This window comes from Triturus cristatus, chromosome 10 (genome assembly GCF_964204655.1).
Source record: "Triturus cristatus chromosome 10, aTriCri1.1, whole genome shotgun sequence".
Lineage (NCBI taxonomy): Eukaryota > Metazoa > Chordata > Amphibia > Caudata > Salamandridae > Triturus > Triturus cristatus.
In genome coordinates, this window is record NC_140593.1 from 362,271,631 (window position 1) to 362,299,164 (window position 27,534).

The following is a 27,534-nucleotide window of genomic DNA, read 5'->3' on the forward strand; positions in this document are numbered from 1 at the left end:
GCGGCCCAGTAAAATCGGGAAACGTGGCAACATTTGTAAGATCTTCTATTAGTTCTAACTCCCCGATTATATATATGATCCCTGCAGAAAGAGAGTTTTTTCAGCTTATAACTGAGGCTCTGCCCCTAGTACTTGTTTTGGCCAATGTACCTTGCCTATGCCCTGGCAAAGAAGAATCCGTAGGCAATTTAATTATTAAAGCTCTCCATTGGCTAACAAATAACACCAATACATCTGGAAGGGGCAAACAACATTTGGCCAAGGAAATTATAATGGCCAGGAGGGTACCCTGGTTGGGAAAGAGTAAGAAGAGATTTGAGGGTGACTGTATAGTCATACATTTTTCAAGTCCCCAAGTGTTGTCAAATGTGTTAGCAAATCTATTTCCCCCCCAATTTAGGGGCTCTGCTATAATTCCATTAACCCTAGATTTCTTTTACCATCGATTGTGGTGTAATGGGAATAATTTTAGGATCAGTTTAAAACCCACTTATAGCAACCTACCAATGAGAAGGGGCTTTCCACCTTTGACGGAAGAAATTAATTTGAGGAATAGATATGGGGCTCTGACAGACATGGAGGACTGTGATTGACTGCAGGGTGCCTCTAATGATGTTCTGAGTAACCTACATGTGAATGACCAAATGAATAGGCAACTGGCGCAGGGTAATGAAGGGATCCAAGTAGGAGACATAACACCCACATGTCCCTTAGTGGAACTACCAAGGATCATAGAGATCCCTCACAACACTAATCTTCCCATGGTGGGTTGCTCGATTCCAAATGGTGTAGAAAGACCCACTAAAATACAGACTATCATACCAAATCCTCACCCTCCTGACAATTCTATTGTCGAGTATTCCATGGGAGGAGAGAACGAGATCGAAGAAGGAATAAAATACCCCCAAAATCCGAATATTATTCTAACAAAAAAGGAAGGTTTAACCCTCCTTTCATGGAACATCGCGGGAATTGCTAATAAGGTAATATCTCCGGATTGGTGTAGATTTATTGATCAGTATGACATTAATCTTTTCCAGGAATCGTGGTCAGTAGCCCCGGTCTTTCGCATGGGATTTCTTAATTTTTACATCCCTGTGGTCAAAAATTTAAAAGGTAGGCCTGCAGGAGGTCTAGTGATCTGGATTCGCCTTGAGATGCAAGGTGCAGCAGGTCGGAGCATTATCAAAGGATATCCTGGCAGTTAGACTTGAATGGCCTGATGGCCGTAAAGTAGCTATCTTTAATGTTTATGCCAGAGGACAACCAGGGGGACGAACCTCAGAGGTAATTGAAGCTCTTGATTCCCAGTTGGAGGATCTTCCAGAGCAGATTGCCCCAATAGTGGGGGGAGATTTTACCATCACTTATGAACCCCTTGGCCAAGAAGACCAGGATATTTCTGCTGATCAAGACAATAGATGGGGAATCCCTAAACTTGATGTCCCCGTTGTAAAAAGATGGTCAGCTGCAGCAATCCAGCTCAAAGTAATGTGTTTAGAAAGGGGATTAAGAGCAGCAAATGGGAGAACTCCCTCTGATCAACAGGGAGCGAACTCCTTTAACAATGGGAGGTATAGTAGTCGGATTGATTATTTACTGGTGGATATCAGATTTTGGCACAGGCTGGTTGACATGGCCATTATACCCCGGTTAGAAAGCGACCATAACCCCCTCTGCTCGTCATTTTATGCACATAGGGGGGACCGAGTTGAGCCCATAAGAGGAGGGATAACTACCTTAGATATTGTTGCCTCTAATAATATGCGTCATGTCAAATGGGACAAATTATCGGAGAATCCTGCTCAGTTGGCTGCACTTAAAAATGAAGTGATTGGGGAATTGATTAAATTAAATACCTAAATTAATAGACAGGACTTCCCCTGTATTATGCTTTAGGCCCATTATAATCTTTTTGCAAGACTTAAGGTATTTTTCCAGAAGCAACAACCAAGGGGAAATAGAAAACCAAAATTGGTAACAACTAAGTAGTATAATGAATCTTATAAACGTGCTCGGTCAATGCTGAGCAAAGAATTAAGGGCTAAGAATCCCATTAAAATACGAGAGGCAAGGGATTCTTATAGACATGCCCAGAAGGTGGCAAAAAGGCAGTGGGATGAGGACAGATGGCGAGATCTGAAATTGGCTTGTGCATCCAAGGATTCAAAGCAATTTTGGAATATTATAAAATGGGATAGGGGTGGGAAAGGAGAACCCCCCCAAAACAATGTTCCTCAATCTCAATGGTTAGAATTTATTAAACCCCAATATGCTTGTCACCGCGAGATAGAGGATTGTAGTTTCCCACCCACCATCCTTTATTCAAATAACCCGTTTACTATTGAAGATGTGAGTATGGCACTAGACTGTGTGACCAGAGGTAGGGCACCGGGAATGGATGGCATTCCAGCTGACATCTTCTTGAGTGATGGACCGTCTTGGTGCCAGTACTTTGCATTGCTGGCAAATTCAGTGGCTAGAGGTGCTCCCATTCTATCTTCTTGGAAGGGAGCTGAAATCATCCCAGTTTTTAAAAAGGGGGACAAATCACTCCCAAATAATTATAGGCCTATTAGCCTTATAGACTTGGCACAAAAACTGGTTGGTCGTTTAGTCCAAAATAAAATACAATCATGGATTGAGGACCAAAACATCTTATCCCCATATCAAGCTGGGTTTCGTTCTTGTACCAGCTCTATCGACCAGGTCTTTTTTTTTATCCTATTGTATTGGAGGAATGTGTTGCTAACTAAGGGATCATTCTATGCAGTCTTTGTAGACTTAAAATCGGCCTTTGATTTAGTCCCCCGTTGTAAACTTTGGTCTGTCCTTGCTGATCAAGGGATGCCATCTCATCTTTTGACTCTACTCGTCCGCCTGCATGAGAACAATTACGCCAGAATCAGATAGGGGGCTCAGGGTGAGGTCACTGATTCATTCCCTGTCGAGCGTGGGGTTCGACAGGGGTGTGTCTTGGCCCCTACTCTATTTTCACTTTATATAAATGGAATAGTTGAACATCTTTGTAGCTCCCCCACAGAAGCTCCGATTTTGGCTGGTGCGCGCGTGCCTGTTCTCATGTTCGTGGACGACACCCTTATTGTTTCGCGGACCTCGAGTGGCTTGCAGAAGGCGGTAAATGCCTTTGGAGAGTTCTGTCTACGACGTGGTCTTGAGATTAATACCACAAAAACTAAGTTTACGTCTTTGAACTTGTCCAAACCCTATAAGGGTAGAATTCTCTTAAATGGTACTCCTCTGGAGCAGGTTGATTCTTTTGTATATCTTGGAATCTCGCTCCAGGCTAATATGGGATGGAATTGTCATATGGATATGGCCACATTAAAATTTCACCATCTTGCAGGGGCCCTATCCTCTAAACACAAGTCCTCCCTAACTAGGCTTGTTACACCTGCCTTGGAGGTCTACAATATGAAAGTAATTAATACTGCCCTTTATGGAGTAGAACTCTGGGGCTTTAACAACTTGAACCATTTAGTTAAAGCGGAGAATAAGTTCTTACGTAACTTAGTTGGTGTTCCCCAAAGTACCCCGATCATTCCGCTCTTGTTGGATTTGGGCAGGAAAAGTATTGAAGATATAGCAAGGCTGCGACCGTTATTATTCTGGAGACGCATTTGGTCCACTCCCGAACTTCTACATTATGCACAGGGACTGAAGGACGTGATTTTGGCCGACCAATTTCATAAAATTAAGTGGCTCAAGGAGCTCAGGTCTCTTTTATTAAAGTTGGACCTGAGCATCTTATGGGACAAACCAGATTCTTCAATTTTCCCATCTAAAAAACTAATGAAAGAAAAATATTGGGAAATGGTTCAGACAGAATCCCACATGGCCAATATGCACACAAATTTAACTGGTCGGTTCTTAGACTATAAATTACGCCCATTGTGTGAAGCTTATTGGGATATTATCGAGAGGCCATTAGACCGTAAGTTATATTTTCAATTTAGGATAGGTACTCTTACGGTCAAAACATTCACAAAATAATGGTCCTCTACAATGGATGAGAAATGTCATAATTGTCTCGATATGATTGAATCAGTAGCACATGTATTCTTTGCTTGTCCCCTTTATGCAGCCCGCGTCGCAAGTGGCTTAGACCTATCTGTCTAAAATTAGCTTCAAGTAGACCTATAGAAGCATTAAGGATATTGGAGTCTAACTGCTCGCCATGTTTGGCGGTGGCTGTAGCCAAATTTTTAAGTTGGGCTTGGATAATACGTACCCGGACTTCTATCCAACTTACTAGTTGCTAGCAAACTTCTTGAATTTGCTATGCTGTTTTAATCCTTTTTAAAGAGGGAAAGAAATTTTATGTAAATTTAGTAATTGAAAATGTATATTAATTCTTTTATTGACAGTAATTAATTGGATCTAATGGTTTTTTATATAACAAAGAGGATTGTCATGTGATATTTATTTTGTTTGTGTCTAATATGTTTTATGTGCTTTTAAGATTTACTGTCGAATAAAGCTTTTTGATGATGATGATAAACGTACACACGTCATCGGCAGCCATTTTGTTTTCAGTGTCAGTTACCATAGGAACCGAAGACATCGACTGCCCATTTAGCGAACTGTACTCACGTTACGAACATCAGCTGTTTACTTAGCTATCGGCACTCACGCTGGGAAAAGAAACGAGGTAAATGACATTGTGGCACCAATACTTTTGGATGCAGGGTTAGCTCTTTAAAAAAAAAGAGAGGAACAATCTAAGAAGTACTTTCCATTCAAAAGAGATCAAGCACAACATCGTTGGGACTAACCATTTAAAAAAAAAAAGATATGGTGATATAAGTATTAATTATTGATATCTGTTTGTGTAAAGAGATACAAAGAAATTTTTTTTTTCTTTGGTTAATCTCTCAACCTTAGGTATGGAATGTTAATAGTCGTGTGTGAGTGAGTAAACAAGTTGCATCATATTCTCTGTTAGATAACACACATTATTAAGTTTACAGTAGTTGAATACACACAGAAATAAGAGTATGGAGGGGAATACTGTTATACCACCACCATTGTTTTTACAGCAAGCGGGTGATCCTCCTATTGAATGGGACGAATGGATAGAGATTTTTGAAAACTATATTGTAGCACTAAATGGTAAAGATTTCAATGCTGAAAGGAAAAAAGTATTACTATTAAGTACCTTAGGGAAGGAAGGACAACATGCTTTTAGATTCCTACCTGTTGGTAAGATAACGAAGGAAGGGTAATAGCCAATGTCTATAATGAAGCAAAGGAAAGACTAAGAAAACAGTATGCAAAAGAAATAAATATAGTGATGTGTAGGCACAAATTTTATACACAACCCCAAAGATGTGACGAAACCATTGATCAGTTTGTTACGCGGCTACGCAAACTATATCTTAAATGTCAATTTGGGGCGATGAGGGAGGAAATGATCAGAGACCAACTCATAGTACAATGCCGTAATAAGAAAATGCAAGAAAGACTATGGGCAGCGAAAAAACCCACGTTAGGGAATGCAATTGATGTAGCTAAAGTTGTTGAACAGTCAGAAACATGCATGAAGGAGACGGAAAAAAAAGAGAGTTCAACGTGCATAACGAGTGTAGTTCAGGAAGAAGTTGCTGCAATAAGTAGTAACAAAAACAATGAGACGGGGGGAAAGAAGGTTTTACCTTTTAGATAGACTGGTAATCATTTTGAGGCAAATTCAGAACACAATAAGACACAAGAAAGAATGTGTACGAGATGCGGAAGTACCTATCACACAGCTGAGTATAAAAGATGTTATGCCCTAGATTAGGAATGCAAAAAGTGCGGGCGGAAAGGACATTTTTACAAAATGTGTAAGTCTAACATTAGACCTAAAGTAGCAGTTGTATAAAATGTTATAGGCAATGTAGTGTCAACTTGTGAAGAAAAAGGGGTGAACAAGATATTGTGTGTAGAGGAGGACAGTTTAACAATGGCACCTGGAAGGAGAATGAGACCCAAAGCAATATTTCAAATACGTGGGAAAGACACAGAATTGATAGTAGATTCAGGTTCATTTTTACAATTATTCCTCAATCAGTTTTTGAAAAAAACTGGACAGATATAAATTTACTCCCAAAAGACATCAATCCAGGGGGGTATCAAGGAGAAAAGATAGATATCATTGGGTACATGTTCACCGACATATCTTTCCATGGTAGGAGTGTGAAGGGTAAGGTTTACGTAGTTCGTAGTGGTCCACCAATTCTAGGATGGGCACATCAGTATGATTTACATAGCATTATAAATACTAGAGCAAACCAGCAAGTGATGGTTGTGGATGAGGTTACCACGGAGACAATTGTTGAAGGTATGACTAACATATTTTCAGAAAAAATTGGTGAACTCAAGGGTTATGTTCATAAAATAATACTCAAACCTGATGCCATTCCTATTCAACACAAAGTAAGAAAAGTCCCTATTATTGCTAGGCAAGAAGTCAAACGTATGCTTACTGAAATGATTGAGCAAGGTATTATTGAACAAATAGAGACATCTAGTTGGATTTCACCTGTCGTCATCACGAGCAAATCGGATGGCAGTTACAGGTTCTGTGTGGACTTGCGCACCCTTAACCAAAACATAGTTGTAGATAATTTCCCATTACCTAACATAAACAAATTAATTTTGTCTCTAAAAGGCGGGAAGTATTTTTCTAAACTAGACTTACGCAGTGCCTATCATCAGATTAAGTTGCATGATGATTCCAAACCTCTAATGGCGTTTATCACTTCAGAAGGCATATTCCAATTCACAAGAATGCCGTTTGGTTTGGCATCGGCTGCTGGAGAGTTTCAGAGAATGATGGGCACAGTATTAAAAGGTACAGAAAATGTGGTTTATTTTCAAGATGATGTATTAGTATTTGGCGATACAAAGGAACATCACAATTTTGTTTTGAAAGAAGTTCTGAGTAAAATGGACAATGCAGGGTTAACTCTTAAAAAAGAAAAATGCAAATTTGCAGTAGAAGAAGTAGAATATTTGGGTTACACTTTATCTGCAAATGGAATTAAACCCAAAAGAGATTTGCTGGAAGCCATAAGAAAAGCTCCCGCTCCTTTAGCTAAAGATCAGCTTAGATCCTTTCTGGGTCTTATAGAATATTACGCAAAGTTTGTACATAACTTTGCAGAGAAAACAGAATTAATTAAGTTACTTCTCAGGAAAGGGCATACATTTGTTTGGTCCGATAATCAACAACATACCTTTGAAAGAATCAAAAAAGAAATTTGTGAGGCCAACATTTTGACTCCTTTTGACACCAAGTTGAGATCAATTTTAACTGTAGATGCTAGTGCGGTAGGGGTTGGAGCTGTTTTAGCACAAGCCCATACTGCAGGAATTAAAACAGTTGCTTTTGCGTCAAGATCTCTTACAAGTTCTGAAAGGAATTATTCAGTGATAGAGAAGGAAGCATTAGCTGCGGGGCATGGGGAGCCAAATATTTTCGCATGTATTTGTGGGGTTTCCCATTTAATTTAGAGACAGACCACAAAACTCTCATTAAGATTTTGTCTCCTGGAGGCGCAAACAAAGGGTCAGCAAGGTTAGCTAGACTAGCTGCTCGCCTACAGGAGTACCTATATAAGATTGAATATATTGCAGGATGGAAAAATGGTCAAGCTGATGGGCTGTCTAGATAACCATTACCATGGTACGAGGTGGATAAGTCAAATGTTGAATCTTTCCAATGCGAAGGTGCAGTTGCTGTAATTGACGAACTGGTTGAATTTTGCAATGGAGCGAATGATAAGAATCAATGGAGTGTGGGTATGGCCAAAGATGAAACTTTAAAGATGGTGAAAGAATTAATTGTTAAAGGGGGTATGTTGGACTTGGCCCTTTTTGCAGGGTCATCCCTGAAATTTTTACCTTCCTCCTGTATTTTTTCTGACCTGTTGTTGGCTGTTCTATGACTCTGGGCACTTTACCACTGCTGATCAGTGCTAAAGTGCATATGCTCTCCTTATGGTAAAATGTATATGTTGGTTGGATTCTATGATTGACTTATTTGGTTTACTGTCAGACCCCAGTAAAGTGCACCAGGTGTGCCCAGGGCTTGTAAATACAAATGCTGCTGGTGGGCTTGCAGCACTGGTTGTGCCACCCACAGAAGCGGCCTGGTAAAATGTGTCTAAGGTCTGCCATTGCAGAACCTGCGTGCAATCTGGTACTGTCATGCTGACTGGCAAGTGCACCCACTTGCCAGTCCCTAAACCTTCCCTTAACTTCATATTAGTCACCCCTATGGTAGGCCCAATGGCAGGGTGCATTGTAAGCATAAGGTAGGACAAGCCCTGATGTGTGTGGCATCTCCTAAACGTGAATTACAGCCATTTTCGTTTTTCACTATTGTAAGGCTACCCTGTTCTCATAGGCCAGAATGGGCTGTTAGAATTGTTACATTCTATGATCCTAACAGACCCAGGGAACATGGTAGAAATTCGAGTTTAGCATGCCTGAACTCAGAATAATAAAATACATCTTTTAGTGAAGTTTATTTTAATATTCTGGGTTTGCAAATACCACTTTTAGAAAGCTGGTATTTGCTTGCCTAACCATTTCAGCCTGCCTCTGCTAGGATGTGTATCTGCTGTCTGGCTTGTGTGAGTGACAGGGCTGGGGAAACCCAGAGGGGCAGGGCTTGGTAGCCTGGTGGTGAATAGAGAGATTGACATATAGATGGGTGGGAGGAGTACACCTGGACTTTGAATAGGGCTGTGCTCTGCCACCACAATGCTGGCTCCACCTCCTGTGGAGCGGCTGATGTCTCTGCCCTGCATCCTGAATAGAAAGTCAGAGTCATGTCAACAAAGTGCTCCAGAACTGGACTGAACTAGGCAAGGGCCCCTCTGGCCCGAGAGAACAAAAGATTTATGGTATAAATGTAGGAGCCCTGCTCCCAAGAAACTAGATCCTGCTTGACAAGAAGAACCTCTGCCTGAGGAGAAGGAACTGGGAAAACTGTAAGGAGGAGTACTGTCCCTGACCAGGGGGATTGGCCTGCAGTGGTTGCCTTGCTGCTGAAGGAGAGGAGAAAGACTACAAAAGACTTTATTTCAACTTGTGCTTAAAAAGATCTCCAAGGGCTTGGAATAGAGCTTGCATCCTGCTGAAGTCTCAGGAACAGCAGACTTCACCCCCCAGCTACCCAGAGTTCTTTGGAAGTGCCTGCTGCTGTTGTTGGGCCTTCTGAGGGACTGCGTGTCGCAAGGAGCTGGACGCGCGACTCAAGGATGAGAAGCGTGCCGCCGTCGGAGCTGCTGTCATCGCATCTCGTAAAGTGTGTCGCCGCTGCAGCATCGCATCGAGCGGAAGCGTCTCGCATAATCCCAGAAGTGTCACGCAAGGCAGAAGAAGCGCGTGGCCATCGCAGCCATCTTAGCTGACGCTTTGCACCGCATCAAGAGAAGAGTCTCGCATCGAGGAAGAAGCGTGTCGCAATCGCAGCCATTGTACTTGTTGCATTGCACCGCATCAAGAAAAGCGCCTCGCATCCACGGAGAAGCGTGCCGCCGTAGGAGCTGCTGTCGTCGCATCGCGTAAAGGGGTGTTGCCGTGGCAGCATCGCATCGAGCGGAAGCGTCTCGCAAACGTCGGAGAAGAGTGTCGCTGCCAAGGCCGCTGTCGTCGCATCACGTAAACGGTGTTGCTGCTGCAGCTGACGCATCGAGTCGAGTCTTCTCGCAACATCGGAGGAGCGTGCCGCATCTGGAAGATCTTCACGTCTTTATTTCTTTGTACCAAAAACTTCATCGCATCCACATCGTTGCAACACTTTTGTTGCCCTGCGTGTCGCATCTAAAAGGTACATTGACTTAAAGTGTTGCATTCAAGAACTTAAGAGAACTAAGCAACCTTCTACCATCTAAAGTAACAGTATTGTGCATTCTTGTCGTTTAATGGTCTTGTGGTAACTCTATATAAAGAATCCTTATTTTTAATATAAAACCTGTGTGGTGTCCATTTGTAGTGTTGTCACTTGGTTACTGTATGTGTTCACAAATGCTTTACACACTGCCTCTGAGATAAGCCTGTCTGCTCGTGCCAAGCTACCAAGGGGGTGAGCAGGGGTTATTTTGGGAGTGTACCCCCATACCCTGATTAGAGGAAAGGTTCCCTGCTTGACACAAGTACCTACCTGTGCCAACCAGAGAACTCGGATTCTAACAGAGTAGAAGAGAAAGCACCCTTCCCATTGGTGTAAGACCTTTTGTAAAAGTACTTGAAGATCTGTCTATCTCTGATAATGAAGTAAATGTCATTATGAAAGAGGATAAAGTCATCCCTCCACAAGACCTTAGCTTTGCTTTGTTTAAACTTGCCCATGAGGGTCATATGGGTCAGTCTCTTACCAAAAAGAGACTAAGGGAACACTTTTTTTGGTCCGGTATGGATCAACAAGTTTCTGAATGGGTAGAGAAGTGCACTGAGTGCCTGGAAGGTGAAAAAAGATTGAAAGTAGGTAATCAATTAGATATGGGTAAGATCGCTGATCCTGGCTTACCTTGGCACACTGTTTGTTTAGACTTCATTGGGCCTTTTGCTGGTTTCAATTGCAATCTAAAGCTTGGTGTAGTCATAGTAGATGTCACGTCAAAGTGGTTGATTGTGAAGTTTGTTAAAGAGATTACCACTATGAGCACTATTAAAGTTCTATCTGGAATTTTTTAGAGAAGAAGACTATCCTGTTAAATTAATCACAGATAATGGCACTCAATTAATCTCTGCTGAAATGACCACGTTTTTGAAATCATGTGGTATTTTACACACTAGAACATCTGTATACAACCCGCAGGGAAATGGCATTGTTGAGAGGGCAAATCGCACGATAAAGGGTGTGATGCAAATGGCTTTAGCAAGTAGAAGTGATGTACAGAGGATGGTAGACGAATTGGTATGGGCCTACCGCACAATTGAAAACACTGTTTCGGGAAAAACCCCGTTTGTAGTTATGAGAGGACGTTCTGCAAGTACCAAATTAACTCCAGCATGGTTGAAGGATTTTATTGGTTTAGCTATTCTCAATTGTGATAAACCAGGAGATGACAAGGTCCTTACGCGTAGAGTAAACATAAAACCTAACGATTGGGTCAAAGTTAAACCTAGTCGCATCAGTGCTGGGTTCACCAAATTTCGTGGTCCATATAAAGTGAAGACGGTTCATAATAGACATGTAACACTTTATAATGGTGAAAATTGGAATCTCAGAAGAGTGGCACTCTTTAAGAAAGGAAAATTACATGATGAGAATGATAGGAGTGAGGTGGATAGAACCTTTAATCCTCATTTTCTCATGAACGATGATGAAGCAAGTGGAAGACGTTCTGATACATTACCAAGTGATTGTGGTGATAATGTCACTAATGGAATCAGGCCTCAAAGATCAAGATGTCCTCCTAGATACCTACAGGATTATGTATGTGGAGACTTCTGAATTTATCCTAGGCCTTGAAATCAAGATGTCCTCCTAGATATTAACAAGATCATGTATTTGAGGACTTCTAGATCTCTAAACTCGTGTGGCATCATTTGAGTTACTTGTTCTTATGCTTTATTTTTTTTTTAATGTTTATATCATCTTTGCCACTAAGTACATAATACAATGTTTTTGTTATTGTACATTTTATTACTGTTATGTGAAGGAGATAAAGGGAGGAGGATGAGTTGTAATCTTAAAATGTTACATTACAGAACATGTGTTCTGCTGCTTTAAATGTAAAGTTCCTTTCATGGTTCCAGCGTTGATATGTTCTGTGACATAGCTGCACTCTCTTGAAATGCCAGTCGTAAGATGGCTTCAGAGGGATTGTCAATGCTGTCTCTGCGCTCTTAATAAAGTATATCTCTCTTCTTGTCATATACTGGAAGACTCTTCAATTACAACAAAATGAAAGTGCAGAAATTGTGGTGTGGCAAGGTTGCAATGAAAGATTCCAAAAACGCATCAGTCCGAATATCATAGTAAATGCGCGTGGATGTTGAAAGCGCCGTCAAAATGAAAATGAACTTCACAGGCAGCAGGCAGAAGCTGATTCAATTAATGGATTTCCAATCCCATGATACATTGTAATAACCCCAGCCACCCCACCATTTGACCTCATTGGCTCCATCCATTAATTGAATCATCAAACAATAACAATTAATTTTCCCAGCAAACAATAAAAAAACACGGGCCAACCAGGTATTGTGTAGTGTATTTCATAAGATCTACACAGTTTACAATAAGAAAGGGTGAATAACTATAAAACAGCAACATTGTTTATTGTTTTTTTAGGTCACACCAAGTCAAAGCCCTGAAGAGAGTGCCATGAATACCACTGGAATTCGAAACGCGCCAGCATTCTTTTTCTATTGAGGAATTTTTATTTTTGAACATGAGCAGCTTTGAGGGACATCTTGCACACATTTAACCCCAGCTAGTTTTAAACTTATTCCCAATGGGCAGTATCCTAGCGAAAAGGACTGTTTAAATTATGTACAATAGGATTGCTGCATACATGATATTAACAAAATGATTGACTGGTGTATTACTTTGAATCTGATGTTCATGTATTGTTGTTCATTATGTGCTTCATGTATTATCGTTTATTTTGCCTTTAATTTATGTTAAGTATTTGTTTGAAACAAAAAGTGTTTTCTCACTCTCACAGATATATATTTGAAAAAAGTGGGTGAATAAATAACCAGGACCAATGAATTTAAGGTATGGGCCCTTTGTCTGTTTAAGTAGAGAACAGAAAAAAAAGTGGTAGCTAGATTTCTTGTTGTGCACTTTAACTAGGTCCTATCTAGCTACTGGTTCTTGGGCCTATCCCCATCTAGTTGAACTTTTAGAAAGTAGACATTTCCTTGTTTAATCATTCAGCGTGCCTCTGCCTGTTTGTATATTTACTGTCTGGTTTTGGAGTGACATGGACTGGGGATGTGCAGTCACTGTAGGCAGCCACTGGGGGCATTGAGGTGTGCCTGGCCCTTCCCGAATGACTCAGAGAGGAGCTGAATAGACCTTGGCTGAACTTATAGTAGAGGGAGGTGTTTTTCTTCGTCTGTTTAAGAAGAGAACAGCAAAAAAGTGGTAGCTAGATTTCTTGCTGTGCACTATACTTTCTAAAAGTGGCATTTTCAAACACACAATTTAAAAGCCATCTTTACTTCCTTGGGCCTACCATAGGGGTGCCTTACATGTAAGAAAAGGGAAGGTTAGGGCCTGGCAAGTGTCAACATTGCAGTTAACAAACTGTGCACAGATACTGCAGTGGCAGGTCTGGGATATCTTATAAGGGCTACTCATATGGATGGCACAATCAGTGCGGCAGGCCCACTAGTAGCATTTGATTTACAGGCCCTGGCACACTTAGTGCACTTTACTAGGGTCTTACCAGTAATTCAAATATGCCAATCAGGGAGAACCAATTGTAATCACAATTTTACACTGGGAGCGCTTGAAATTTGACACTGATCAGCAGTGGCAAAGTGCCCGAAGCATATAAGTCAGCAAAAACAAAATCCAGCACAGCATCATAAATACAGGAAGTAGAGGCAAAAAGTCAGGGGAAACCACGCCAAAGATGCCAAGTCTAACATCAACCTGTAAGAGTTCCACATCTATCAACACTGCACCTATTTTTGCTTGCACTGCTGCTCTTGAGGCTTCTATTGCTGCAAGTATTTGCACTCCAGAAGGTTCCGTGTGTGTTGGCTCAATAACTGATGGGGGCTCTTGAGGGGGATCCGTCCTTGGCGAACCCCCCTGAACCATATACAGATCGATCTTCATCTGCTGTGCCCCCCTCTGCAGCCTGTCTTTGCCCATGACGGTACACCCCAAATTACTGGGTAATCGTTAGATTGACAAACGTGCCACTGGTGGGTCCCTGGGGACCTCACTTTGCTCCTTTAAAAGCAGGGGTGGGTCTGGTGTCCTGAGTGCCAACCGCAGGAGACAAGTTAGGGCCTAGCACTGCCCACCATGGGGACCCACCATGGCATATGCCTTAACGACCCCAGTAGCAGTATCTTCCTCCCTTTTGCGAGAGATGCAACGTAGAGTAGATAGGGAGTAGGGGCCAAATGATACAGGGCAGTAGCAGCCCGGTGATGTGGCCAATAGACACCCCATATCACCACTACCGACAGGGGTTAAAGAAATTGCCTGACACAAAGCAGAAAGTCAATGGCCCCACCTTCAACAGGTACCGCCCTGCCAGTAGTCTTCTCTCACTACCTGGGTACAAGTTGAGGACCCTGATGATCTCCTATGGGTACCAGACATTCGAAGCTCATCCCCTTACAGGTCAGCTAAGCAGTGGTGAGGCATGCATCAGCAGGCTCCCCCAGGGATACTTCACCCAAGCAGAAACAGTCAGGTAGGCCATCGAGGCATTCACCCACCAGTAGAGAAAGGGCAGAGGAACCAAAGATATCTCCCCAAGTGAAGGCCTCTTCATGCTGTAGTCTGGGCCTGCTCCCTACCTCGTATGTAGCGTAGGTCAGTCCAATACGGTCTCGCTGATGTAGCGGCCCCCGCGACTCCAGACAGTCGGATGGTAGCCTCGCAGGCTCAGGGGCTGCAGGTGCGACACTCCCTGTCCACCTTCCACCGCTTGGGTATGGCCGAGGCCAGGTTGATGTGGTCGTGCTGTGGCCATGCCTCCTTGCCTCCAGATAACTGCTCTGCCATCGCGCGCCTGACCTATCCACAGGCCAACACCTCCTGTCAAGCTGGCCCTGGGTGATGTTCAGCTGATCAGCTACCCCAGTGTCCAGATGTCAGGGGGGCCCAGCCCCGAGTGCAGAGCCCCAACCGGGCTGACGACCCGCCGTACTCAGCATGCCCGGCAGAAGGAGGCCAAGGCCCGCATTGGGGAGAACCGGGTCCGCAGCTGAGTCGGGAGCCCCCAGCACATGCTAGGGACCGTATAGGCCACGGTGTCAAAAGGAAAAGAAATTGGTGCCGTGTGCTGCAGACCTCACCTTTGCACAGCTCTCACTTGTATACCTAACCGAGGATGAAGGTGCAAGAGCAGGATGGGCAGGAGAAATCCTGGATTCAAAACTGGAAGTCCGTTGAGCTCTTCAAGCTGCGTCCGCTTCGGCTGCCATCTTGGCCATGCCCCTCCTTGCCCTGAATATTTAAATGACATATCAAACAACAACTACACACATCTTCAGCAACATGTTAGAAACCTCTGTTTTCCAAATATTGTTTTAAAATCCTAAACATTCTATCTCTTCCTGCATGAGTTTGATTATGCATATATTTACACATGGACTGCAACATTTAGTCTGGCAGGACACTCAAAGATGTTTACATTGAATCCATAAAAAAACTATTCGCATCATTTGAACTGTAGAGAATCAGTTGTGAAATCATCATTTCCATTCCTTTGAACAATTGACTTTTCTTGTAAGGCACATATCTTGCCATCTGATCCGCATATCTATATTACAATGTAACCATGTGCTTACCAGCTTATGGATGGTGCTCCTACCAATGGCCATTTATTTAGTTTCTGAATTGCACCTGACAAATCCAATCTATACATACTGTTCCTAATTAGATCTCCTGAAGAAGTCATACATTTCCTTTGTGACCGTAGCTGTTCATAATTATGAACAACATCCAAATCATACTGGCTGTTGGACCTAGCCCTAGCCCTTTCTGCAGGGTTACCTACAAACTTTTTGCCTTCCTCTTTCCCTTTTTGTTTTGGATTTAATACTCTGGGCACTTTACCACTGTCAACAAGTGTCAAAGAGCATGTGCTATCTACTTAAAACATGGTAACATGTGCCACTCACTTCAGTAGCCCTTTAAATAAGTCTCAGGCCTGCCACTGCAGAGTCTGTGTATGCAGTTTTAAACTGAAATGTCGAACAAGTAATTTAATCCTTTTGCAGGCCCAAACCTTCCTTGTTAATGCATATGTCACCCTTAAGGTGGGCCTGGGACACCTCCAAGAGCAGGGTGCAGTGTATTAAAAAAATTGGATATGTACTTTTAAGTTTTACATGTCCAGGTAGTGAAAAACTCTTACATTTGTTTGTCACTACTGCAAGGCATATCTCTCCCATACGTTAACATTAGGATTAGTTTATTGCATTTTAAAAATGTAATTTCGAAATAGCAACAGATAGATATTTTGAGTTTGGTTTCTCTGGTCTACAATTTAAAATTAAAATTTATGGTAAAGTTGGATTTTAAGTTGCAAGTCTGAAAATGGCACTTTTAGAAAGTCGGCGTTTTCTTGCTTTAACCATTCTGTGCCTTCTACCTGTCTTTGAAAAACACATTTGGGTGGGTGGCAGCTGGCCCTTGTGCATGCCCTTTAGACAGTTACACACAATTGGAGCTTAGTTGTGACTTGATAGGCCTTAATGGGCTAGTAACTGGCTTGATGGGGAATGGAGCTAAGCACAGACCCACCTGCACCTTAATAGGATGTGCCTGGTCTCCACACAATAGGCCTAACAGCCCTGTATTGCTACTCCAGCCAGCTTGGAGCCTCGGCAGGATAGGAAGGGGATTCCCAGCACTTCAAAGCCACTGCTTGGAAGCTTCTTCTACCTTCCAGAACCAGGGGACCAAAGTAAAAATACTGGACCTCAGACACCACCCCTTCTGGACCTGTGGATAATCTGCCAGAAAGAAGGACTGCTATGCTGCTACAAGGACTGCCATTCTGCTGGACTGATACTCTGGTGGACTCCTGCTTTGTTGTGCTGATCTACTACCTGCTGCCACCTTGCCTGGGTGTGGGAAGGACTGGACCTGCATCTCTACAACCCAGAGTGACTCCAATGGTCGGCTGACTGATCTGGTTTCTGAAATCTCGGGGACACAAAGACATCCAACCACCCTGCTATAGAACCTGGTCATCTGCTAGTTACGTCCTGCTAAGTGGTGCCAATCTAGTCCTAGGCTTTTGGAAGTGGGTATAAAGTTCTCCTCTTGTAGAAAACCAATGTATTGCTTAGCTGCACCCTGCATCTTTGTTGACGCAACCAGGATTAAGGCACTTTTGTTCAGAGGGCCTCACTGGGTCTTTGTATCTGGCCTATGCTCCATTGTGGTCGGCCTGAACTCTTGACTTTCTCCTGGTCCAGTGCGACCAGATAACACACATAAGTGCTTTTTGTTTCTAAGTTCTATTTTGTGCTTTATCTTTTTTTAAATTCATATCTCAGGTTCTACCTTTGGATTTGTGTTGGTTTGGTCTTGTTTTTTTCATTAAATTAAACTCTATTCATCTAACCTTGTGTGGATTATTTTGCACAAATACTTTACACATTGTCTCTTAAATTAATCCTGACTGCTCTGTTCCAAGCTACCAGAAGGTGAGTACAGTTTAATTTAGGTGTGTATCTAACTTACCTTGAGTAGGATTGTGGTCCCTACTTAGACAGGATGCATACCTCTGCCAACTAGAAACATAATTTCTAACATTAGTGATCAGCAGTGAGGATAGGACTTGTGTTTGTGCAGTGTCTTACAGTAATTTGGTGCACACTACCATCCACATCTAAGACCACTACAAGTTTTTGTCTTTCTCCTTTTTCTCTCAATTGGTCATTTTTCTAAATTTTACTCCTGCCTGGCCTTCATCAACTTGGGACTCTTCTGTTTGTTGTTGCACCTGTGAGACCTTTTCAGAATGGAACTGGATCTCAACTGCCTAGCATCCCACACTAGGAAAGAGTGGTCAAGGGTCTGCAAAGAGAGGGGGCTACCTGTGAAGAGAAGATCCACTAATCTGGACCTAAGGCTGGCCCTACGTGCATTGGAGTTCAAATGCTGAGGTGGAGCAAACACAGAGGGCTCTGAGGGGACTCTGAGGAGGAGGATCCCTTTGGAATTCTAAGGAATGCAAATCAAGGGATGTACCTCCTGGATGATCTCAAACCAGAGGCCCAAGAGGGCAGTGGCCCTGAGAAGGATGTAGAGGAGAGAACAAATGACTTGGTAGGGGTTCCAGAGGAGAGAGGGGAGCCCACAGAGAGGGAGTATTCTGCTGAATCCCCTGCAGAAACAGTGTCTCCTCACACACCCTGTCTCATGTGGAGCTAAAGGACAGATAGGCTGAGAGGGACATGAGGTTGCAGCTGGTCAAACGGGCTGCAGAGGAGAGAAGAGCTGAGGCTGACAAAGCCCTAGTGGTGGAGAGAAGAGCTAAGGCTGAGAGAGCCTTCACCCAGGATAAATTTGCCATGGGGGCAGCTGAGGCTGGGAGGGCCTTGGCAGATAAAAAGATCTAGTTGACTCATGAAATTAGTCTGAGGGAGCTGGACTTAACAGCCAAACAGCTGGTAGAGTCTGGCAGGAATGCTAGCAGCGGCAACACCATGTCCAGTGCTGAAGGAAGGGTCCACACAACTAGCGACTTGGTGACTGATTTCAAGCAGGAGGGTGACATAAACAGGTGGTCTGAGGCATATGAGGTCACTCCTGAAGAACACAGGATCCCTGAGGAAGATTTGGGAGCTGTCCTGTGGAGGCATCTACCTGGTGATGGTAGGGAGTTTCTACTGGCCCGAGAGAACGGGGAAAGGCTGAGGTATCCCACCATGAAGGAGACCCCTGTCAAGAGTTATGGATTCACCCCAGAAGAGTGCAGGTTGCGATTCAGGGGCAGTTGGAAACTGTCTCACCAGTCCTGGGGGATTTTGTGGGTTACTTTTGAAAGGCACTGGATGGTTGGGTGAATGGTAGTATGGTAAACACTTTTAAGGGGATGTACAATTTGATTGCTCAAGAGCACATGTTCAGTCACTGTTTTCCAGGGTTTCACCAACACCTGGTTGATTGCAGGCTCACTGACCCCAGAGGGCATGCAGAGGAGGCAGGCCTCTGTGTGAGTACCAGAGTGTCTGAGAAGGCATTGCGGAGTGATCCTAAGGAGGGTGGCTCAGGATTTCCCCAACAGGTTGAAGGGAGGTACACAGTGACCCAGAGAGGTCCCAGTGTATTGGGGGAAGGGTACCATGTAACCTCTAAGACTAGGAGGAGAGATGAGGATGGGCAGAGGCCCAGGGTGCCCTATTTCAAGACCCAGAGCTTGGATTGTCCCTAGAAGGAGCATAAGCAGAGGTACATGGTCTGTACCAGGAGACCATCCACCGATGGGAGATTCACAGTGTTAGGAGAGCTGCAGAGGGCGGCTGCCACAAGTGCCTTACCAATTCTGTTTTCTGGGGGTACCATTCCACAGCAGAGGGTACAGAGGCATGATGGAAGGGAAGGAGGTGGAAACAGTCCAGAGTAGTAGGACCAGTGGATCAGGGGTTGCCAGCTCTGAGATTTGACCCTGGTGAGACCACTTCTGGCCCCGGAGGGCTGAATGCACAGTCACAGGGGCAAGGGGTTTGGGACCGGCGCTAGGCAGACTCTTGCACAATTCACACAAAGTATTTTTCCCTTGACTGGGGTAGGGGTACTCTCCTGAAAGTCATGGCTTGCCAGGAACATGTTTAGCCTAAGGGTACAGATCCTGGGGGGCCAGCATCAGGCTACCACCCCTGAACTGATGGGAGGTGGAGAGGAAAAAGGGTGCAAGGCATCCAGAGCTACTGCCTTCCACTTTAAGAAACCACAGAGGTTAGAGACCCCTGGATATACCTGCGGCCTGCCTCCGGACACTGACAGCTGTCAGTGCCCTCTGTTGCTTGCTGTACTTGTGGACAGAGTTTTCCCTGGATTTGGGACAGAAGTGAGACCAAGGGATGGAATGAACCACATTACTCTGTCGGCCATGGTGGTACTACCTGCCTACTGGGATGCATCAGTGAACAAAGTAAGGTTAGGTACTGCACAGATGATGAGAAGGGTTCCCCATGGGTCAGTACAGTGGCTCAGGAGAGAGTAGATAGAGCGATCCCACTGAGTTCGTCGAGGCATAGAACTGACAAGTTCCCTTGCAATAGTGGGCCATTGTCCACTTTCCAACGCCTAAGCAGGAAAGTCCATCAAGGCATTGATAAGTTTACCCTGGTTTTAGGCTGGAGGGGGATGTGTTGGACCTGGTCATTTTTGCAGATTCACCCACAAACTGTTTGCCTTCCTCCTCCCTTTTTTGCTGAATTCGTTTTTATTGGCTTTACTTCTCTGGGCACTTTACCACTGCTAACTGATTCTAAAGTGCATGTGCTCTCTACTTAAAGCATGGTAACATTAGCCTGCCACAATTGGCATATTTAATTTATTTATTGGTCCCTAGTAAAGTACACCACATTTTCCCAGGGTCGGTACATTAAATGCTACTAGTGGGCCTGCACCACTGATTGTGCCACCCACCTCAGTTGCCCTTTAAACATACCTCAGGCCTGCCATTGGGGAGCTTGTGTGTGCAGTTTAAACACACTTGCCAGGCCCAAACCTTCCTTTTTAATACATATACTTCACCCCTAAGGCAGGCCCTGGACAGTCCCAATGGCAGGGTGTAGTGTATTTAAAAAATTGGACATGTACTTCTAATTTCTACATGTCCAGGTAGTGAAAATGTGTTTCTTCCCACTGCAAGGCCTATCTCTCACATAGGTTAACATTGGGATTAGCTTAATACATTTTATAATTGTAATTTCCAATTGGGAAAAGATAGATATTTTGGGTTTGGTGTCTCTGCACTCACAATTTAAAATTACAATTTATGATAAAGTTGGATTTTAAGTTGCAACTCTGCAAATGCAAGTTTTTAGAAAGTTGGCATTTTCTTTAACCATTCTGTGCCTACTGCCTGTCTCTGAATACACATCTGGGGTGGGTGACAGCAGGGCATGTGCATCCCCTCTAGACAGCCATATACAATGGGAGCTTAGGTGTGACTTGATGGGCCTTAATGGGTCATTAAATGGCTTGATGGGTGGGGCGCACCACTTGCACCTGAATAGGCTGTGCCCTGTCTCCATAAAATTACACTAACAACCCTGTGTTGTCCCTCCAGCCAGCTTGGAGCCAGGGCAGGGGAGGAAGGAGATTCTCTGCACTTTAAAGGCACTGCATAGAAGCTTCTCCGACCTTCCAGAACCAGGACACCAAAGTATAAATACTGAGCCTCAGACACCAAAACTTTAATACACTTCTGGAACGGTGGATATTTGCCAATAAGAAAGACTGCTGTACTGCTAAAAGGGCTGTCACTCTGCTGGACAGCTTCTCTGCTGAACTCCTGCTTTGCTGTTCTGACCTTCTGTCTGCTGCCCCCTTGCCTGGGAATGAGAAGGACTAGTCCTGCATATCTACAACCCAGAAACTACAGTGACTTCAAGGGCCAGCCGACTAGTCTCCTGTTTTCTTAAATCTCAGGGACACATAAGACTTCCAACCACCCTGCTACAGCACCTGGTCTCTGCCATCTGTTAGTCCTGCCCTGCCCTGCCAAATGATGCTAATCTGGTCCTGGGCCCTTGAAAGTGGGTATAAAGTGCCTTCTCCTGTAGAACACTAATGCATCCCTTGGCAGCACACCACATCTTTGCCGATACAACCAGAATAAAGGTACTTTTGATTAGCTGGCCTCACTAGGTCTCTGTATCTGGCCCGCGCTCCATCGTGGTCAGAATGAACTCTTGACTTTGTCGCGATCCAGCACAAACAAATAACCCACATTAGCGCCATTTATTTCTAAACACTGTCTTGCAGTTTATTTATTTTTTAATTCATGTCTCAAGTTATACTTATTGGATTTTTGTAGTTTTGGTCTTGTTTTATTGATTAAATTAAGATCTATGTTTTAAACCAGGTGTGGATTATTTTTGTGTGGTATTTTCACTTTTCATGGTATTAAGTGTTACACAAATACTTTACACATTGCCTCTTAAATTAAGCTTGACTGCTGTGTGCCAAGTTACCATAGATTGAGCACAGTTTTTTTAGGGTGTGTATCTGACTTACACTGACTAGGACTGTGGTCTGTCCTTGGACATGGGCATACCCCTGCCAGTGCCAACTACAAACCCAATTTCTAACACTAGCTATCTGTATTGATTGTCACATTCAAAATGTCTGATAAGCAGCAAGCATTTGCTAGGGTAATCAATTCTGCCACTGACTCTCATGTCATATTTCGCAAGGAAGATGCTTCAAGTGTCTCTGAGATAGAAAAAGCATCACATTGTAATCAGGCATCCCGAGTACGGGTGCATGACACAAACTCTCTTTCAATTTCTTAAATGCATCAAGAGACTCATCATTAAATGGGACTGTATCCTGTATATCATTGCATGTTAACCTTACTAAACCCTCTAAAGGCTTTGCAATCAAGGAAAAGTATGTAATCCACTGATGACAGCAGCCAACAATTCCAAGAAATATCCAAACCTCCCTGTGGTTGGTTGGTGCCCTCAATTTTCAGTACTACAGAAACAAGTTCTTTAGAGCCTTTCCTCACACCCCACTCCATCCGCTCAAGATCCCCTGTTCCAGTTAAAGAGATGTTGGTCCAAATCAGAGGCCACTAGCTGGAAATATTCCCCAGCACAATCCATGCCTAGACTGGAAGGGCATATAGGGGAGAGTTACAATGAGTTTGAAAATTTTCTTAAAAGCTCTCTTGTGCCCCTAAAATCCCAAAGGCCAAGATGCCCATTGGGACGCACACCATGGTCCTCAACAACTCTCCTGCAGTTAAGAAAGAAGACAAAAAAACTGGAGAGAGAATGGAGGAAAGCATATGATGTGCTCTATAAGGCAGCATATAAAAAGCAGTAAAAAAAGTATCAGTATGCAATAAGGAAAGCATGAGTTGCATATCTCTGTGAGGAAATTGAAAAGGCAGCCAACTCCTCGAAGGAGGTATTTTAAATAGTTAACAACCTTAGGAAGCCAGCCTAAAATCAAACAGGACCCACCCCTTCAGAGGAGCGATGTAATGTGCTTGCTAACTTCTTCTTAGGAAAGGTCAACAGCATTTTGACAGCCTTACCTAAAAGCAATACTCATCATCCTGCCCTAAAAGCAACTATACCAGTCAAATTCAAGCTACAATCCTTTCCTTTAATGAGTAAGGAATCAACAGAATAGATCCTGCGGACCATTTAAGCTGGGTCTCCACTAGACCCAGCTCCTCCAGACATTCTGAGGAAAGGAGGTAGTACTATTTCAGCCATTCTGACAGATATGTTTAACTACTCACTTCAGAGTGGTTCTGTCCCGGCAGACTGTGGTAAAACCACTTCGGAAGAAACCAATGGCAAACCCTTTCCGGGCAGAGAACTACTAACCCAATTTCCTGCTCTCAGGGAAGGGTACAACCTTAGAGAAATACATAAACAAACATCTGTTGACCTTTCTACAGGCCTACTCCATCTTGCATCCTACACAAGCAGGATTCATGCTTAACCCCTTCGATGCGGCGCCGATTCCCGCTCAGCGCTGACCGTTTCTTGCGCGGGCGGGGTCATGACGGAACGGTTCCATCATGAGCACAGCTCAACCGACGCTCATGACGGAACCGTTCCGTCATGAGCGCCGAAGGGGTTAATAGCAGTACCAAAACTGCACTGCTTGCAACAACGGAGCCATCTTCGGCAAGTTGAAAGGACCTGGAGGCAAAATCCATTGTCAGTACATCTTACGCTACTCAGAACTGCAAGGATGACATACAAGAAGCACATCTTCAGAGAAAAAGCCACCTTCTTCCGCGACCAACTGGACCGTGCAAAAAACAGGCCCACATAACTTTCTAACATTGTCAAATGACAAACCCCTTCTTCCACCACACATAAAATCATTGCCTCTAAGGAATGTTGTGAAGAAATTGCCAGTTTCTTCACAGACAAAATAATGGAAATTGATCAATCTTTCCTTCAAGTAACAACCCCACCCCTCTTACAACCAATCTGCTCAGACACTCCCCACACTACCTCATTCACTTCTCTGGACCTCGCCAAAGAAAAAATGGCTCCAAATGGTACTAGCGGCAATCCTTTCAACATCCAATTGAAAAACAACGCAAATTGGTCGGCCTTCAAACCCATGACAGAACTTGAGGTTTTCAATATTATCGCAAAATTAAAGCCCACTTCTTACACCATGGATACCCACACGGCTAAAATAGTACATAACCTTCAACACATTATCGCCTCGTGTTGGACAAAAATCATTAACTCTTCTCTAATCTCGGGCAGTGTACCTGATTCCCGTCCACTAGGTCAAATCACACACATTCCTCAAAATCCCAAGGCTGACCCGAATGATCTCAACAACCTCAGACATATCTCCAACCTCCCGTTCCTAGCCAAAACTATGGAAAAATGCATCTTACAACAACTCAACCAACATATTGAGGATTCCAACCTACTTGACTCCTTACAATCAGGTTTCAGGAAAGGATGTAGCACTGAAACTGCCATGCTTAATATCACAGATGACATACTTAGATCCTTAGATGATGGTGATGCATGCAAACTTATCCTACTTGACTTCACAGCGGCTTTTGACACTGTGAACCACTCAGCCTTACTGGAATCCTTGAGGATCTGCGCCGGTATTCATGGCACTGTTTTAAAATGGTTCACTTCTTACCTTCAACACAGATCACAAGAAACCAAAATCAAGTCTTGCCTCTCGAAACCCACACCAGTCTCTCTTGGTGTGCCCCAGGGCTCAATCCTCTCCCTGTCACTGTTCAATCTCTTCATGGAGCCCTTTTCTATCAACCTGTAGCAATCTGGAATCAAATTCCACCTCTATGCAGATGACACTCAACTGTCCTACAAAATTAAATCCCCCAGGGGCATCCGTCATCTCAACGTCACACTGGGTAATATCCAATTGTGGTTTAACTCTAAAATTAAATCCCACCAAAACAGAAATTATCCTGTTCCTCCCCAAAAGTAACCACCTTCCTATCAAAGACTGAATCAATGACCTGAAGTCTCTAAATTGTACTCCCACTCTTTCCAATTCGGCTAAATCCTTAGGATTCACCCTGGACAAAGACTTGTCAATGAAGGAACACATCAAAAACTTAGCCAAAGGAGCGATGTACGCACTAAAACACCTTAAAAAATCAAACCATTCATTCCCTCGGATGACTTCAAATGGGTCATTCAATCTCTGGTTCACTCCAAACTTGACTATGGAAATGCTATTCTCACTGGGACCCCGAAATTGCACCTCGCTCCCCTCAGATCAGTACTAAACATGGCAGCCAGGCTCATAACAGATATTAAATCATTTGATCACATCACGCCTGCACTCAAGACCCTCAAATGGCTTCCTATAGAAGAAAGATGCAAATTCAAGACTGCCTGTATCACCCACAAAGCCATTCACTCACACACTCCAGCATACTTAGACAACAAACTCATTAAAGAAGGAAGAACCAGAGCACTGAGAAGCCCCAACATACTTCTTCTCGTTCCTCCCAAACTAAAAAAGAAATCTACCCAGGCTTGCTCGTTCTCGGGTAATGCAACCAGCATATGGAACTCTTTACCGAAGGACTTATGCTGCAACCCTTCCTTCACTGGCTTCAAAAGGGACCTTAAACGCCTTCTCCTCAACAAATATTGGAACACTTGAACAATTATTAACCTTGGTTCTATCAGTCTCTCTATTTGACCCATTAAACAGATGGCTGTTTACTTCTATTTTGCCTCTTTTTTACCTTGAATGGTTGTTCTCTCACTGGACTCATAAGTGGCGACTTGCCATTAAGCAGTAACAGCCATCAGGGCCTTGCTGCTGTCTGTGTACATATTGTATTCCACTCACATTGCCTAATTTTTCCATGTGTATTTATTACTGGTTGTACATTAGCCTAAGATTGTTTGTGCGTTAGTTACTTATCGTCGCTTTAGCGTCCGTTTTTGGACAAAAAGAGCCGATAATTTTATCGCTTAATCAGCAAGGTCACGCTAACGCGTGATTCCTTGCTTTAGCTCCATTTCCCATAGCGCCCACCTTTGCATCTCTAATGAGATGCAAAATGGGCGTTCCGTCCCAAAATAACTGGAGAAATGTCGCTAACCGACATTTCTCCAATTATCAAGGGAATCGCTAACAGGCATAGCGATAAGAAAAGTATCGCTAACCACAGTTAATGCTACTTTCCTTACGCCTGCTTTCACCCTGACTTAGCCATTATATCCAATGTAAGGTGGATATAATGGCTAAGTATGCCCTGCCTTATCAGCAAGCTAATGCCAAAATGTGTGAGATTATCGCTGGATTTCCAGCGATAATCTCACTTTTGGCTGTTAGCGCGAGGAATTTTATCACTTTTGAGATAAGCGTTTCTGATAGCACGCTATCTCAGCGATAAAATTCCATGATAGCCGGCGATAATTATCCTAGCGCTAAGTGCGCTTAGCGATAATTATCGCAAGCCCTTGCTGATATGCCCCCATGTATCTAGATCATTACCTGGATCCTGATTCTATAAAGTGCTCTGATACCCCCGGGTCTAGCTAGCGCTATATAAACCTTTTTATAAATAAATAAATACTAGACCAGGGTGGCTTAGCAGTAATGATCTTATTAGACCGAAGTGCGACCTTCGACACTGTGCCCCATCCCACACTGATCCATAGGTTAGAAGAGGCTGGAATAGTTGGAATCGGTACTACTAGACAACAAGAAACAACTATTTTATGTACCTTTTGTAGATTCTGTATGATTTCTCATTTGCCATTTGACTTTTAAATTCCCATCACCGGAGAATTGTAAGGACTTCCAACTACTGTGTCTGCTGACTTTGTTCGGAATTCACCTGAATTCTTTTTAGGATTATGTCTACACTCTCTTTTCCAGTGTCCGCTCCTTCCACAACAATGACAAGATGTGCTCCTTTTCAACATCTCAACATTTGCATTCATCCCATCTCCTTTCCCTCCTTGCATTACTTGATTCATTCCATTCTGCACAAAAGTTAATTTTTGAACCTATTTGATTCCGCAACCCTCTCTCAAACTGTTTTATCGGAGCGACCATCCTATTCTCCTTTAGCTCCTTTTGCCTTGGCTCAAAATAGTCACTACTATTTTTCATCAACCTCAAGAGCTCATCAATGCCCTTTGTCTGCCAACACAATTCACTATGTTGAATATGATTACTAATCTCTGATCTCAGTCCATTCTAAAAAGCAGAAACAAAAACACTGATTCCATCTTTCTCTGGATTTTTGACTCCCCTAAATTTCTTGAATACATGCATCAACCTTTCATAATAAGTATGCACAAATTCTTTGGGTTCCTGTGCCGTTCTCAAATCTTCTCCCACTTTATAACTCTTTCAGGAATTCACTTTTTCAAATACTCAATCACAGCCTTGTATTTGTCTGCTATTTCCATTGCTAGTGACCACGTCTAACTGTTTCTTGTGTCGACCATCCAACAATGACCTTACACTATAACCGCAGGTCTCCTGGGACTACAATATAAAACAATGTATTTAAATCAGTCCATAACATGAGGTAAATGTATGTCAACTTGTGTATTTCTTCGTACCACTTTGCTGGGTCTTCTCGCAGTTTTGGAAAGTTATGCTTAAAAGCATAC

General features: G+C 43.3%; 1 protein-coding gene across 6 annotated transcripts in view; it reads left to right on the forward strand.

Annotated features, from left to right (window-relative positions):
- LOC146789442 (uncharacterized) overlaps positions 1-17,285 on the forward strand; it is a 379,805-nt gene extending 362,520 nt beyond the window's left edge. For 3 of the 6 annotated variants that reach the window (XM_085631585.1, XM_085631584.1, XM_085631590.1), the window contains one exon: positions 12,314-17,285. Coding sequence is in view for 1 of the 6 variants with exons in the window: in XM_085631590.1 (XP_085487716.1) it covers positions 12,314-12,350 (37 nt within the window). In the remaining 5 variants the exon portion in view is untranslated. The remainder of the gene's footprint in view (positions 1-12,313) is intronic. The other 3 variants (XM_085631587.1, XM_085631588.1, XM_085631586.1) reach the window with 3 other exon arrangements.
- The last annotated feature ends 10,249 nt before the right edge of the window (positions 17,286-27,534 follow it).